This window comes from Neophocaena asiaeorientalis, unplaced genomic scaffold (assembly GCF_003031525.2).
Source record: "Neophocaena asiaeorientalis asiaeorientalis breed wild unplaced genomic scaffold, Neophocaena_asiaeorientalis_V1.1 scaffold648, whole genome shotgun sequence".
NCBI lineage: Eukaryota > Metazoa > Chordata > Mammalia > Artiodactyla > Phocoenidae > Neophocaena > Neophocaena asiaeorientalis.
Genome location: NW_020172781.1, coordinates 4,017,285 through 4,032,584, shown reverse-complemented (window position 1 = coordinate 4,032,584; position 15,300 = coordinate 4,017,285). Strand labels below are relative to the sequence as shown.

The following is a 15,300-nucleotide window of genomic DNA, read 5'->3' as shown; positions in this document are numbered from 1 at the left end:
AAACTGAGATGAAGAAAAGCAAAGTCTGGGAGAGTGAGGATGATGTGGTGTTAAAAGTCCCCTTGGACTTCCCTGGTGGCACGGTGGTTAAGAATCTGTCTGCCAATGCAGGGGACATGGGTTCGAGCCCTGGTCTGGGAAGATCCCACATGCCACGGAGCACCTAAACCCGTGCGCCACAACAAGAGAAGCCACCACGATGAGAAGCCCGCGCACCGCAACAAAGACCCAACACAACCAAAAGTAAAAATATAATAAATTTTTAAAAATCCCCTCGACTTATTTACAAAACAGAAGTAGAGTCACGGATGTAGAAAACAAACTTATGGTTACCAGAGGAAGGCGGGTAGGGTGGTGAGGGATAAATTGGGAGATTGGGACTGACATATACACACTACTATATATAAAATAGATGACTAATAAGATCCTGCTGTATAGCACAGGGAATTCTTCTCAATACTCTGTAATGGCCTATATGGGAAAATAATCTAAAATTTAAAAAAAGAGTGGATATATGTATATGTATAACTGATTCACTTTGCTATACACCTGAAACTAACACAACATTATAAATCAACTATACTCCAATATAAAAACAAACAAACAAAAAAATTCCCTCAACTCCTGCAATACACACACAAACAGTACCTAATTGTCCAAGGATGTAAGGAAAGTAATAGCATCTTTAGCATCAAAGGACATCATGTGATCAGGTTTACTCCAATCAACCCATTAAAAAGTTTGCTTTTTCCCCCCTCCCCTTTGCCCCACTTTCTAATGGACTACTCACCGTAGGGGGGAAAAATGTACTTTATAATTGGTTCTCAATAGTCTCTGGGCAATTTATCAATAGCAGCCTGTTTCCCACCTCTTTCTGCCTTCAGGGGTGGAAAGAGTGCCTCCTTTCCATGGAGCAGACAGGTGAGTCCATCCCACACCCTCTGTATCCTTTATAAAGCCCAGTAGAGCCCACATTGTAGGTAGTGGACCAATTCTTGTTTAATAGAATGATGAATAAGTTACCTTTCTCTCTTTCGTAATAGGAAAGCTGAGGCCAGAGAGTTTATTTTTTAAAACTTTTGACACACTCAGCTTCAAAGATAAAACACAAAGAAAAGCATTCCAAAGACAAAAGTGATTTTGTTCATATTTTATATTGGAGTATCTTAACTGTGGAGATTCTAATATGTCGGTCTTGGGGGATCTTAGGAGTCAGTATTTTAAAGTTTCCCAAATGTTTCCGATGTGCATGCAGGTTGAGTGAAGTCCTGAGCTAGAAAAACGCAGAATGTTTCCCAAACCATATTGTGCAACAGAATCACCTAGGATAGTGCCTCTCAAACTTTAATGTGCTCACAGATCACTTGGAGATCCTGTTTAAATGCAAGTTCTGATTCAGGAGGTCTGGGCTGAAGCCAAGATTCTGCATTTTCTAACAAGCTCTGGAGTTTGCCGGTGCTGCTGGTTCACGAATTATACACTGAGTAGCAGCAAGGCCCTAGGATGTTGGAGGAAATACAGATTCCTGAGTCCCACTCTCGGGGATTCTGATTCGCCTAGTTTTTAGTGAGACTCAACAATCTGCATTTTAAAAAGTTCCCATATGTATAGCTGATTCACTTTGTTATAAAGCAGAAACTAACACACCATTGTAAAGCAATTATACCCCAATAAAGATGTTTAAAAAAAATAAATAAATAAATAAATAAAAAGTTCCCTAAGGTGCTCTTGATGCCCAGACGGATTTACCAAAACCTGGGAACCAATCCTGGCTCATTAACCCTTTGTGTGACCTTAAGCAATTCTTCCCTCTCTATAGGTCTCATTTTCCTCCTCAAGGATAGATAAGTTGATTTCTTAGGCCCTTCCAACTCTCACGTTTAAGGAAACCTCCATAACAGTTTAGGACCAATGGCGGCCTGAGTCTGAGAACTACAATCCCCACAATGCGCTGTGCTGCTCCGCTCCCTTGTGGGATCTTGAAAGAGGATCGCTCCTGGAGGCACTCCCCACAACCCTTTGCGGTGCTTCAAGGTGGCGGCGCCCACTGGCGCCATGAGCGATCTGGAGAGCAGCAGCAGCAGCAGCAGCGATGCGGAGGAGCTGGACCGGTGTCGCGAGGCGGCAATGCCGGCCTGGGGCTTGGAGCAGCGCCCGAGGGGCCCGGAGGAGCCAAGAGCCGGTAGGGGACTATGTTCGGGGAGTCTGGCCGAAGGGCGCAGGATCTTCCCCTGCGGCTTGAGGATGGATGGTGAAGAGGGAGTCCTTGGAATTAGACTTCTTTCCGCGAGGAGGCTCCAGGGCCTGGGTGGGGTTCAGAGTCAAAGCGCGGACAAGTTCAGCAGGGAGGGTTGTTCCATTATCCCCTTCAGAGATACCAAGTCACCTGAATGTCTCTTGACTTTGCTTCCCTGGGTCCATCCTAACTGTCGCACCCTGGGCAGCCCACCACCTCTCCGAGGTGCCTGCGACCCTTACTGGGTTTTCGCGTCCAGCCTTTCCCCGCCTCCAACACTTTCTCACTCCCTGGGGCTGCCAGCAAGCTGTGTCCTACACGTCTCTCTGACCGTGACTCCCTAGTGCCTTGGGAATAAATCCAAAACCCCTTAACTTAAGGGTACCTAATCCCGGACAAAATCCAGAGGGTCCGTGAATCTGAATGGGAAAAATATTTCATCTTTACTTTCATTAATCTCTGTTTGAAATTTAGCATCTCTTTCCATCATGCATGTGAACAAGCCGCAGTAGTCTTGGCAATACCTGTTACTTTGTCTTAACAAAAGTCGCAGATTTTCAAATCCCATTACAGTCTTTGCAGATACATCAAAAATATTTTATTCATAATAAAATGTTGAAAAAAATTATTTCCACTCATCCCTGCTTTAAAATTACATTAATTTTTAGACCCATCAGTAGATCTTATTTAATACATTAATGAAGAAGCACATATATTAATACTATCCCAAATTTGGCTTTTTACTATTAATGATAACTGAATTTCAGTATCATTGGTTTTCTTTGTAATCCTATGTGTTACATTTTTTGCATCTAAAACATTCTGAGAAGGGATCCAGGCTTTACCAGACTGCCAGAGCAGGCCATGGCAAAGAACCCCTGCTTTTGTTGAAAAGGACTTACAAGCCCTTTGGTAATCCATTCCCTGCCTGCCTGTCCCTTTCTGCCTTCCTGCCATACTGCACACTTCCCGTAGGTAGGCTCCAGACCATACTGTGGGCACCACAACTCTGCAGTTTTCTCTTCATTTTCTATAAGCAGAAATGCCTTTCCATCCCTATCACTTACTAGCAGTAAGAAATTTGGGCAAGGTACTTAAATCTCACTGTACTTAAATTTCCTCATCTGTAAAGTGGGGGTAATGGTAGTACCTATCCCATAAGGTTGAGAAGGAACTGAGATGATGTATGTGCAGTGCTTGGCGCACATTAAAGGCCCAATAAATAGCAGCAATTATGTGATCGGTCTCTTTTCATGGACTGCTTTCCCCCTCCTGTCTGACTCCCACTCATCCTTTAATAATACAGCTGGGACACCATCTCTTCGGGAAAGCTGGGTTACATGCCTTCTCTCCACCATCATCATAGTTTGTGCGATTCCCTTCGTATATAATGCTTTCCTTTCTTCTACAATTGCCTCTTTATTTATCCTGTCTTTTTTCCTTTCATCCCTGCATCCCCAGCACCTAGAGTCAACTCTGGCCTGTACTTGATCCACAGATATTTATTGAGCGAGGGGTTACATGATGTGAACTTCACGAGGGCTGGTATCCCTTCACCATGGTATCCCCAGGGCCTACACAGTGGTCAGGAAAATAGTTCTTAAATAAATGAACTTGCCGGAAAGGCACCTCTAATGAATGTGGAGGCTGAGACCCCAGCCAGACTCCCAGTCCAGTGATCAACATAACTGAGCCCCCTTCTTCTCTCTCTTCCACAGCACTTAGCACACAGCCAGGCACGTAGTAGGCACTCAATAAATATTGGAATCAAATTACACTTGCTTGTCCAGCATGGTGGTTAAGGGGGGGCCTCTGGAGCCAGATGGCCTGGGTCCTCATCCCAGCTCTGTTGCTTATTAGCTGTTTGACCCTGGCTAAGCTATTTTACATCTCCGTGCCTCAGTTTCCTCTCCTGCAAAATGGGGATAATGGTAACCCCCACCCCATGGGGTCATTGGAAAGATTCAATGAGTTATACATGTAAATCACATAAAATAGTGCTCGGCACACAACTGATGCTATAGTCGTTTCTTCTATAAATGCTTTGGTGTTCGTTATTTTCACAGGTGCTGCAAATACTCAGTTGCCAACCACCCAACCGAGCCTCAGGTACTGTGCACTTTGGGTTCACGTTTCACGCATTCATTCATTGATATTGCTCCCCTGCTGTGTGCCAGAGGCTATTAGACCCTGGGATGTCAGTGCGAACCAGACACATGTCTTCCCCGCCCTCATGGGGGCAGGTTCTGAGCTGGCAGGAAGTGAGGTCCTTTTCGTGTGTGTTGTAGGCACAAGGTGGATGAGCACGAACAAGACGGCAACGAGCTGCAGACCACCCCTGAATTCCGAGCGCACGTAGCTAAGATGCTGGGAGCCCTGCTGGACAGGTAACCTGCCCTTATTCATTAATACGAAGAGTAAGGGCTCCCATGGCCTGGAAGCTCAGAGTGTGTAAATCGGCATCGCGGCAAGCATGTGGCATCTGTCACCTCATCGCTTCATAATCACTCTACCACGAAGGTCCTGTCGTTGTCCTTCTTCTCTAGATGTGGCAACAGGCTCCCCTCTGAGAGGAAGCATTTGCTTGAAGTCACAGGGAGGAAGGAGCAGAGTGGCTTTGACTCCAAAGGCCCTGCTCTTAACCACTGTGCAATCCGGCTACCATGAGAGGAAGATGGGAACCCGAGCTCATTCCCTCTGCAAGAGGGCAAGGGACCGACTGAATTCCTATTTCTTGGGTGCTTTCTGTATGCCAGGCACTGTGAGAATACAATCTGTAAAGATCCAGGTCAGCATTCCCAAAATAGGTGCCTAGAAATGCGAGTCCAGAGTGTGGCTCTTGACAAAAGGGGTCCAACAGCAAAGAGGTGGAGAAACGCTGCGCTCTGCATACCCCCATGCCTGGGAGATTTAGATTCCTAATAGTGTATTCAAGGCCCTGAGAAGTCCTGCGGTAAAGAGACCTGTGTAACTTTGTTTAGCCCAGTATCTGGTGAATTCATTTGGCCACAATGCCTCTGTTCCATGGATGACTGATGGCGTGTCATGGGACGTGTTCCGGGATACGCTGGTCTACATCCATCCCCACTTGACAGAGCCCTAGCAGGGTTTTTGTTGTTGTTGTTGTTTTTTAATATTTATTTGGTGGCACCGGGTCTTAGTTGCCACTCCAGGGCTCCTTAGTTGTGACATGCAAACTCTTAGTTGCAGCATGCATGTGGGATCTAGTTCCCTGACCAGGGATCAAACCCGGGCCCCCTGCATTGGGAACGCGGCATCTTATTCACTGTGCCACCAGTGAAGTCCCCAGCCTAGCAGGTTTTGAAAAGGAGTTTGAGGGTGTTCAGGCCATAGTCCTTCAATTTGAAGTAGTCATTGAAAAAGGACAAATAAGCCTTCCCAAAGTGCACACCAGCTGCTCTTCCCAGACAGAATGTTGGGCCAGGCCTCAGCAGCCTGCACCCTCATGGCGTTAGTGCCAGTCCCCCAACCTGGGAATGTGTTAAACATGTTTAGAAAGGTCAATTAGCATCTCAACCCCTGGGAGCGGTTTTTCTCCATGATGGTTCGGCTTCAGGGTGACCAGGGCCTGCCTGGCATTGCAGTGACCCACAATGGATGCTTCCCTAGGTGGAAATCCAACAGGATGCGGGTTACACGCGGTCAGGATATTCCCTGCAGTGTTCCCATATTTCTCTCCAAAGAAATGATACTCCAGTTGGTCCCCTGTGTTAGATCAGGGTTTCTCATCTTGGCACTATGGACATTTTGGACTGGATCGTCCGTGGTTGTGCGGGGCTATACCGTGCATGTAGGATGGTTCGCAGCATCCTTGGCCTCTACCCATGTGATCCTAGTAGCGTCTCTCCACCAGCTGTGACAACCAACTGTGTCTCCAGTCATTGCCTGGTGTCCCCTGCGGACCAACGTTGAACCACTGGGTTAGATACTACCCAGGTCAGGGGCGGCGCCCAGTTGGGCCAGACCGAGTCTCCGCTCCCTCTCCCCAGACCGTGTCCCACACAGGACTTCGGGGAGGCCTCTGGCACCTACAGAAGGCAGTTAGGAGAAGCACCCAGTGCATTGCTGTGTTCGCTGCGAGGATGTTGCTGAGAGCGTCGGTCTCTGCGGTGCATGTGAGGTGACTGCCCCGACAGCATTCCCCCAAGACCTGCTTCCTGGTCTCGTCAGTTCTCCCCACTCTCTCTGTGCTTCTAGAGAAAGGGGGTCCTGTGAAGCTCATTGCTTATCTTGACAACAGTAGTCATCTTCAGCATCGTTGTAGCTGCTGTTTACTGAGCACTGGCTTGCAGCCAGGCTCTGTGCTCAGGGCTTGGTGTCCACTGTCTCATTTAATTCTTGTGACAGCCCTCGGAGGCAGGGACTCATTACTCGCAATGTAGAGACGGGTAACAAAGGCTCAGAGAGATGAAGTCCCTTGTTAGTAAGTGACAAAATCAGGATTCAAAACCCAGGTCTGAAGTCTGAAAAAGGTCGGTGGGTTGTAGCAAAGTCAGTTTCCCAGTTGTGATAACGGACCCTAGTTACACGCAGTGTCACCAGAGGGAGAAACAGGGTGGGGGGGAGTCCGTGGATCTCCCCATATTATTTCTTGGCACTGTAAGTCAATCTACAATTAGCTCAAGTTTTTAAAAATTTTAAAAAAACGAACAACAACAAAAAAACCAGGTCTGCCCTGCTCTAGGAGCTGACCTCTGAACTGTTTTTTTCTAGACTGGTCATATTTCCCTTTTCGTGCTTGCTGCCAGGAAGTTCAGAACAAAATGTGTACCCTCTGTCTAGCAAGTGTGTAGGGCTTCCTGGCCACACGTCTGGCTCTTTCTGTCCTTCCTGCTCTTGTTTTCTCTTTGCCTTATTTGAAATTGCACTCATTTTGTTGTACTGTGAGTATCTTCAAAACTTCTTCAGCACTTTCTGGAATAAAGTAGGGTTTAAACCAGTGAGGCACCGCAGTTTGAGCTGGCACTGTGGACATTTGCGTCCCCATCAGGCCGGGGTGCTCTCCGCCTTTGCACTTAGTATCACATTACCCTACCCCCTCCACTTAAAGGGAGAAAGGCAAGTTTTAATTAAAAAGAATTTTCGTTGTTACCCAGAATCTCATCTTAAATCCACCATCTCTTCCCTTAGCTCCATTACCATCTCAGAAGTAGTGAAGGAGCCAAGAAGGGCTGAGGTACCGAGAGGCGTCCTGGAGGATGATGGTGAGCAGTTATGCTTTCCTTTATTAAGCGCCTCCTGTGAGTCTGGAGCTGGGAAATACGTTTTTGGCATTTTATCTTCTTTCATCCCTGCAGCCCCTGTCCGAGGCATGTATTATGGTGATCCTGTTCACAGGGGGGAATCGTGAGGGGACTGGATCTCTGAGGAATGCAGACACTGGCCCGAGGTGACCCTAAGCAGGAGTGCCTAGCCACTGCACCCTGCAGCCTCTCCCACATGAGTCTCTGTCCCCTGCCCAACTCATTAGCCACTCTGCTAGCTGCCTTAGGCGGGAGGCTCAGCTGCTGACTCCCTGAAGCCTCTGAGGGCTTGCTGACTTGATTCGGCAGCCGGCATCCCCTCAAGCACCCCATCTTCTCACTGCAGCAGGTAGCAAGTGTGCCTCTCATCCCACGGTGCACCATTTTGTAGTTAGACAGGAGCGATGCCCGCTGGACTGGAAGCTCCTTGAGGGCAGAGATGGGGCAGCCTCGGCCCCTGGGGTGCCCCTGGCGGTGCTGACTCTGCCCCTGTGGGTTGCAGGCTTCCGCCTTTTCTTCACGTCCATCCCTGGAGGCCCTGAGAAGGAAGCTGCTCCCCAGCCCCGCCGGAAACGGTTGCTTTCCAGCTCCAGGTGAGATGGCACACCCGCTCCTCCAGTTCCCTCGTTGTTGCCTGTGTTCTGTCTTGGCCAGTCCCCCTGCCCCCGAAATAGCCAGGCCAACTCCAGTGAGGTCCAGGCCCAGAAGGAGCCCTGTCAGTAGCTGGGGAAATAGTACCTCAGTGGGAGGGGGAAGAGTTTCCACTGGCCTTTGGCTTTGGATGTTTACTGCTTTTCGAGCACCCATCTTGTGCCAGACACTGCACTCCTGGGACATCCCTGTGAGGCCTGGGCTCTGTTAAGATCCCCAATTTATAGATGAAGACACTGAGGGTCAGAGAGGTTAAGTCACAATGTGAGGTCACACAGCCGTGAAGCAGAGAAGCCAGTATTGGAACCCAGCTCTGCCTCACTGCCAAGCCTGAGTTCTCCAACTGCCACCCTCTGTCTGTGGCCGCTCTCTGGTGGCTTGGACAGAGGCAGCGAGAGGTGGCTTTGGGGCCCCGTCCCGACTCCAGCTGACCCGGCCTGCACTCCCATTGCAGCAGCGAGGACGGCGATGAGTTGCAGCGCTGCCGGGAGGCGGCTGTGTCAGCCTCTGACATCATCCAGGAGTCCGCCATCCACGGCCCTGGCAACATGGAGAAAAAGGCAAAGAAGAAGAAAAGGAAGTGGAAAAAGAAAGCCAAGGAGGACAGCACCAACCTCGCCCCCGCGGCCACCACCGCAAGCAAGGCCGCATCTGGGGAGCAGGGAAGGGAGTCCGCCGGGCTCAACGGAGACCAGGCACCGTTTGGGACCAAAAAGAAGAAAAGGAAGAAAAAGGCAAAGAGGGCCAGTGAGACCTCCCCGTCCCCGCCAGCAAAGAGCGCAGCAGCCATGCCTGCAAACTGAGCCCTGCTGTGAGCACGGGGCCCAGCTCAGGCAGCTGTGGGGTACAAGGCATGTCCAAGCCCCGCCTCCCTCTCCAAGTGCAAGGACTTGGCTAGCAAGTCTAGACGTCGCCCATGACTGGGGCTGGCCCAAGGGTCAGGGCAAAGAAGTGGTTGTAGGGCGAGCAAGGCCTGCCCTTCTGTGCTCCCACTGGGGCTGGGGCAGACCCGTGGTACCAGAACATTCTGTGGTCTCAGGAAGAAGGAGGAGCCTCCCAGTCATTGAAGGCTGATGGCCAAGTGGTAGAGCTTCCGCCTCCTCAGCCTGGTGTGGGACATGACCTGAAGAAAACGAGGGAGGGTGTCCTCGAGATGCCAAGCCCCAGGAGGAGTTTTGTGCATCTCCCTCCAAGCCACACAGACCTGATATAACATTGTCTGGAAAAGAAGGAGAGAGATCCCTGCCTCCACCTGGTTTTCCAGAATTTTCTTTCTTCACATTGTGAATACACCATGCATGATCATGTCTCTGAGCCAGCTGGATAATTCAAAATAAACTGTCGAGGGACCCAGAATGTAACAGAGGGATTTGGGTGCCGCCCTCGTGTCTGTGCTGAATCCTGATGAGCCACTATAAGTAAGCATCACACAGGAGGGGTCCTGCCTACACCCCCAGAAGTGTTCCCCTACCCCAGCGTCAAGACTTCAGGAAGTGTCACAGCACTCGTGGCCTGGGGGATTCGTGGACCTATGTATCCTGCAAGAAGGAGCAGAAGTTCAAGGTGAAGGTGAAGTGCTGGCTTCGTTGCCTGGCCTTGGAGATTCGGCAAAGCAAGGAAGACAGAGGTGGGATGTGAGAGCGTGTGTGCCGGCCCCATCCCTCCTTGGGCTCCTGGTCCCCTTCCGCCCCCCTGAGCCTGCCCAATCCCATCTGGGCGATGTGTGGACAAGCAAGACGTTTCAACATGTTCCTCATTTACTAAGAGTTAAATAAATGTACAGGCTCGCCCTTAGCCAGCTGCAAGCTGCAGGGGGTGCCATTCCCCCCTGGTTCCTTCCTCAATCCAGGATGGAGGCAGTCCGCTAGGGCTGGGTTGTCTGCAGCAGCCCCAGGGAGATGAGCCCTTGGTTGGCATGGCTCCCTTGTCCCTCAGGACCTCAGCCTCCCCGGGGTGGGGGGCTGTGAACGCCTCCCCTCAGCTAGCTGGGCGCCAAGCTTCCAGGCGGCAACCTCTCCTCTGGTCTCGCCTCTCTTCTCCCTCTGGGCCCCTCAGCTCTGCCAGCTGCCCCGGCCTTACTGCCTTCTGAGCTTAGCAGCTTCTCCCCCAAAGCAGGGAAGGGTCTGCTGCCCCCCGACCTTGACTTGGCACCAGGTACAGAGTCACGAATCTCCCATAGGAGCAGGGACAACACCTAGGCCTGCGGGGGTGGGGGGCTTTCCAGTAGAGGTGAGATGTCAGGCTGACATCAGAAGGTGTGATGCACAGGGGGACAGATGTCCAAGAAAACGGGAGGTCATGGCGGCCGGGGATAGGGATGGCTCAGGACGAGGGAAGCTAGAGAGGCCTGCTTGCCCCAGGCCCTGGCACAGAGGAGCCACTCAGGCGGTGCTTATGTGAGGGGGGACAGGTGGGTCCAAATGGGTGTGCGGGTTAAAAGCAGGAAGGGGGGCTGGGTGGAGTGGCCTGATTGGGGCACAGGTGACAGAATGGGGCCACGTTGACCTGTGACCTCTCTCCCAGCTACACAGGCTGGTGTCCTGAGAAGTGTGGCCGGCAGTTCCCTGCGGGGTGCCAGGGATCTCCACAGGCCCGGCCTGGGGGTACCAGAGTCCAAGGCTGCCCCCTTCCGTTCCAAGTGACAAGATTTACCCTGAGCAGCAGGGACAGTCCCTCCCGAGTCCCACCAGGAACAAGCTCTGCTTCCAAGCTCTGCATGGTTCCCTCTTGTGCACTGAAGCAGCCCTCCTCGGGTTGGGGCGCCTCAGAACACCCCCCTTTTCTGAGGGGAACAGGGTGGGGACTGAGGCACAGTTTTCCAGGGAAGAGCAGCAGCCTGGGGGCAGTGAAAGTTTTGCAGGCTCAAATGTCTTGGTCACCCCTGCAGCAGGCTGTGTAGGCTCCAGGGCCCATCCCCTGGGAGGCCGTGTCCATGGTTACTGGGAGGAAGAGGCCATCTGCGTGGAGATGAAGGTCTCAATGACGCTGTGGTTGGATGGCAGCAGGTGGCTATGGCCGTTGGTGGAGTCGGAGCTCTGGTACAACACCAGGCTGCTGGAGGACACTGCAGAGGCAGAGGAGGCCGCTGGCTGCCTGCCACGCCCATCCCGGCCCCTCCCCACCCACCATCCCTAAGGGGTACTCGGGATGGGAAAGTGGCACCTCACCACCTCCTGAATCTCAGCAGGTGACCGGACCCCAGAGTCACACCTCTGCCCTTGGGCCTTGTTAACCCCCCACCAGGCTCCAGGGCCACGAGGGAGTGGCCTTCCCAGCACATTTTAGTGGGAACATCACAGAAGCGCTGGTGAGCCGGTGTCGTGGTTAGTTTTATGCGTCAGCTCGGCTGCCTTTTAGTACCCAGTCATTGAGCCAAACCCCAGCGCAGGCGTTGCTGTGCAGGTATTTTGTAATGTGCTTAACACCTACGTCAGTTGACTTTAAGTAAAGGAGAGTTCCCTTGATAATGTGGGTGGCCCTCATCCAGTCAGTTGAAGGCCTCAAGAGCAAAGGCTGAGGTTTCCTGGGGAAGGAGACTGCAGCATCACTTCCTACCCTGCAGCTCTCAGACTCGCCAGCCCTCACAGTCGTATCAGCCAGTTCCTTAAATATATGTGCATGTGTGTGTATTCCTATTGGTTCTGCGTCTCAGGAGAACCCTCAAGAGAGCATGAATGGGCTTTGAGTTTGGACCTGGGTTCAGGTCCTGGCCCCACTACCTAGTGGCTGTTGGAAGCGCTACCAAATCCCTCTCCTCCTTGAGTGCTTTCTCATCTGTAAAACGGGGATGCCAACACACACCTCATGGGTAGAGCATGGAGCCTGGACCGTGGAGCCCTCAGTGACTGTCCCTATAGCCACCAGGGCTGGATGGAGGATGCTGAAGCTCACACTTAGCAAGTGGCTGCCCTGGGTCTCAAAGCCCGGCAGCCTGACTCTAAAGTGCCTGCTCTTCACCCTGACGTTGTGGGCTGCAGACTCAGGTCTTCAGGGAATGGAAATGTGTGGGTTGGGTGGGACGTGGTGGGCTGGAGAGCCCACACTCTGTGGTTGCCATGGGGCAACACGAATCCTTCTGACTTTGCAAGAGGAGCCAGAAGTCTATGAAAGCTCTTAATTTTTAGCTGTTGGCAACGAATTCAAAAAAATGCTAAACCCTGAGCTAAAGCAACACATCCATGAGTCACTTCTGGTCCCCAGCAAGCCCAGTTCTTACCTCCTGATTACCCCCTACCACCTCTTCCGGTTATCTTTTTCCTCAACTGAGTTAATAGATGTTCCTGTGAGACAGGCCCATCTCCTGTGGTTTCACACCCCTCTCGGCTCACTTCAGGGGAGCACAGGTGCTCCCTCGCATTTACCCCCTCCCTGCCCCCCTTCTGCTGCCCACGACTTCCTCCCCAGCTATGGGGATGGCGGTTGGGGGGGCAGGGAAAGGCCACTCACCAGTGGGGCTGGCGCTGAGCCGATGGGTGGGCTGCAGGTGCTGGATGCCAGCAGGGTCCTGGCTGGGGATGTGGATGGTGGCAGCCTGGGACGCTGGTGTGTGAAGCCCAGACTCACTGGAGGCCTCAGCGTCTGAGGTGAAGACCTGGCAGAAGGGCAGCTCTTGAGCCCCCAGGGTGTGCACTGGGGCAGGACCCAGGGAGCGGCCGGGGCAGGCCTGGGCCTTACCTGCTTGGTGGGCGTGAGGCTGGCCAGGGCGCTCAGGTTGGTGGTGTCGGTGATGAGCATGGTCTGTGGAAGCAGGCCCGTGTGGGTGTACTGGGCCACCTCGGGCTTGTGGCTGTAGAGGGCTGGCCGGGAGGGAGGGAGAAGAGAGGAGGACACAGACTTGGCACCTGGGCTGGGCTGGACCCCTCCCAGGAGGGCCTCAAGGTGGGGGGCTCAGGGGAAATGGGGCGTGGGCCTGGTGAACAGCCCAGTGGGGCAGTGGCTGGGGACTCAGGGCTGATTTCCAAAACTGGGAGCTCCAGGTAGAGGGGTTGGACGCTCTCCCCAACTGCAGGGGCTTGCTCTGCCTGTCTCGGTGGAGAGGAGCCTGGGCGAGGCTGGGAACCCAAACCCAGCTCCTGCGGTCATCTCGAGAGGACAGGTGTGAAGGGCAATGGGAGGCACAGGTGCTGTTAGGGCACTAAGTACCGGCCTTGGAGGGAAAGGCCAGGGCTCCTGTTAGGGGTTGAGGAGGGGGCAGCATTTCTGAATCTCCAGGACCCCTCTCCACAGTCTAACCCAGAATTTCACCTGCAGTCTCCAGCCCCACAAATACACACACAGATGCCAGTAGAAAACAACATAAATCACGTATTCTCACATGGACTCAGATGAAAACACAACCACCCACATACACGCATAAATGGTGCCCTCAACCCAATACACAGATGTTCAAGTCCACAAGCCCTTATCCAAGAGTCCAAGTTCCAGAAAGGTCTGAAAGCCAACAGGTTTTTGTCTGGTTGGCACTAGAGCTCATTTGGTGGCAAAATCTGACCTGAACCTGATGTGAGGCTGAGTCTTTATTAACCCACTTCGTGGAATTCTACCTTTTGCTGCAGGAATCATGGTGTTTGATGACAGGGTGTTGCCCCAAGCCCTGCTGGGAGGTGTGTCATTCATGGTATATGCACCACGTTACCTTTCTAAAAGCTGAGAAATACATATGGCCCCAAGGGCACACGTGGGTGTGCACACACAAACACCCACTCACACAAACCCATGTGCGTGCACACGCAGCCACACGGGTTCACACACTGAAACGTATTCCAGCCCACAGACGCTCATCTGAGCACCCGCAGAGCCGCCGTCACAAGCACTCACACTTGAATCAGACACACACAGACCACAGCATCTGCCAAGCCACCCTCTTCCCCTGGGCTCAACGACAGCCAGTCTCTCCCACCGCCTCCCCCAGCAGGGGGGCCGAGGGGTGCTCACCATGGGGGCTCTGCAGCTGGGCCATGGTGGCCATGAAGGGGCTCTGGGCCACGTGGCTCTGCACGGAGGGCATGAGCGGCTGCTGGTAGGAAGGGTGCAGAGGCTGCGAGAACTGGACGGGCTGCAGGGTAGTCAGGCTGCTGCCCATGCTGTTGATGACTGGCACGCTCTGTGCCTGCGTGGAGGCCAGGCCTGGAGCGGGAGGGGCAGGAGTCAGCCAGACCTCCTGCTGCCTCCATGGCCTCCCCAGGCCCAGCCCTGACCCCCAGGGGCACCATCACTCCCTCCTAGGGCCAGTGGGTAGGAAGAGGGGACAAGGTAATCAGGAAACAGCCTTGTACTAGGAACCTTCACTAAGTTACCGCCCTGGCAAGTTAACTCCCCCTCTGAGCTGCTAGCTCGTCATAAGGGCAGGGGGTGTGTCAAACTAGGGTCCCTGGAGCCCTGGGGTTCCACAACGATGCAAAGGCCCTGGGGCTTAACTCTCTGTACCTGGCTCCCAGCAGCTCCCTGTCTGTCTTATATATTGAGTTTCTGCATAATAGTTCTGAATAAAGTTTTTCTGGGCTTTTTTAAAACAAACTAAAACCTAAAACCTAGAAAACTTCAGTCCCCCTTGCTCTGCTCTGTTTTCCCATAGCTGTTTTCCCTTTTAAGGTACTATATAACTTATGTATTGGATTGGCCAAAAAGTTCGTTCGGGGTTTTCTGTAAGCTGTTAGGAAAAACCTGAACCAACTCTTTGGCCAACCCATATTCTGCTTATTGTCTGCCTCCCCACTTGGGTGGCTGAGATTTGGGGCTGTTCGGTCCACTTGTGTATCACCAGTGGAACACGGAGTGGGCACTCAATAAATACATGAAGGAATGAGTCCCAGTGGCTCATCCTGCTCCTGGATTCTGTGGGAGCCCCATGAGCCCCTCACCCAGATGCCCCCGTCCACCCCACCAGCTTACCAATGACCAGGGTGGAGGCGCCCGTGTTGGTGAACGTGGGGCCCAGGGAGGCAGGCTCACCAGGCCCTATGGCCATGACCCCGGGAAGCGAGGCCATGATGAGGTTCTGGGGCTGCTGGTTGAGGCCCGGGGATGTCTGCTCCAAGCTGTGCAGTGCTGTCAGGGTGCTGACAGGGGGCAGGGGGCCCCCAGTGGCCGAGACCTTGGAGGGGAAGCCAAACTGAGTCAGGTGGGGTCCCACCCTCCCTCCCTGGGAAC

At 52.7% G+C, this 15,300-nt stretch overlaps 2 protein-coding genes across 3 annotated transcripts in view; one reads left to right on the top strand and one right to left on the bottom strand.

The window, feature by feature from the left end:
• Window positions 1-2,023: 2,023 nt before the first annotated feature.
• CUNH12orf43 (chromosome unknown C12orf43 homolog) lies at window positions 2,024-9,975 on the top strand. The gene is made up of 6 exons (XM_024741482.1): window positions 2,024-2,182; window positions 4,303-4,345; window positions 4,525-4,623; window positions 7,388-7,461; window positions 8,003-8,093; window positions 8,606-9,975. The coding sequence occupies exons 1-6, from the start codon at window positions 2,056-2,058 to the stop codon at window positions 8,952-8,954; spliced, it is 783 nt and encodes a 260-aa protein (XP_024597250.1). The 5' UTR covers window positions 2,024-2,055; the 3' UTR covers window positions 8,955-9,975.
• Window positions 9,887-15,300, bottom strand: part of HNF1A (HNF1 homeobox A) — a 15,988-nt gene continuing 10,574 nt past the window's right edge. For both annotated transcript variants that reach the window (XM_024741479.1, XM_024741480.1), the window contains exons 6-10: window positions 15,043-15,244; window positions 14,086-14,277; window positions 12,826-12,947; window positions 12,598-12,742; window positions 9,887-11,215 (exon numbers count right to left, since the gene is read on the bottom strand). In XM_024741479.1, the coding sequence (XP_024597247.1) occupies window positions 11,088-11,215; window positions 12,598-12,742; window positions 12,826-12,947; window positions 14,086-14,277; window positions 15,043-15,244 (789 nt within the window). In that variant the 3' untranslated portion in view covers window positions 9,887-11,087. The remainder of the gene's footprint in view (window positions 11,216-12,597; window positions 12,743-12,825; window positions 12,948-14,085; window positions 14,278-15,042; window positions 15,245-15,300) is intronic.

What these genes read in the sequence shown, in the direction of transcription:
- CUNH12orf43 (XM_024741482.1), top strand. Translation starts at nt 2,056, where the DNA reads ATGAGCGATCTGGAGAGCAGCAGCAGCAGCAGCAGCGATGCGGAGGAG. An exon ending in CTGGGAGCCCTGCTGGACAG is followed by an intron (nt 4,624 to 7,387) that starts GTAACCTGCCCT and finishes CTCTTCCCTTAG; the next exon opens with CTCCATTACCATCTCAGAAG. An exon ending in AGGCGTCCTGGAGGATGATG is followed by an intron (nt 7,462 to 8,002) that starts GTGAGCAGTTAT and finishes TGTGGGTTGCAG; the next exon opens with GCTTCCGCCTTTTCTTCACG.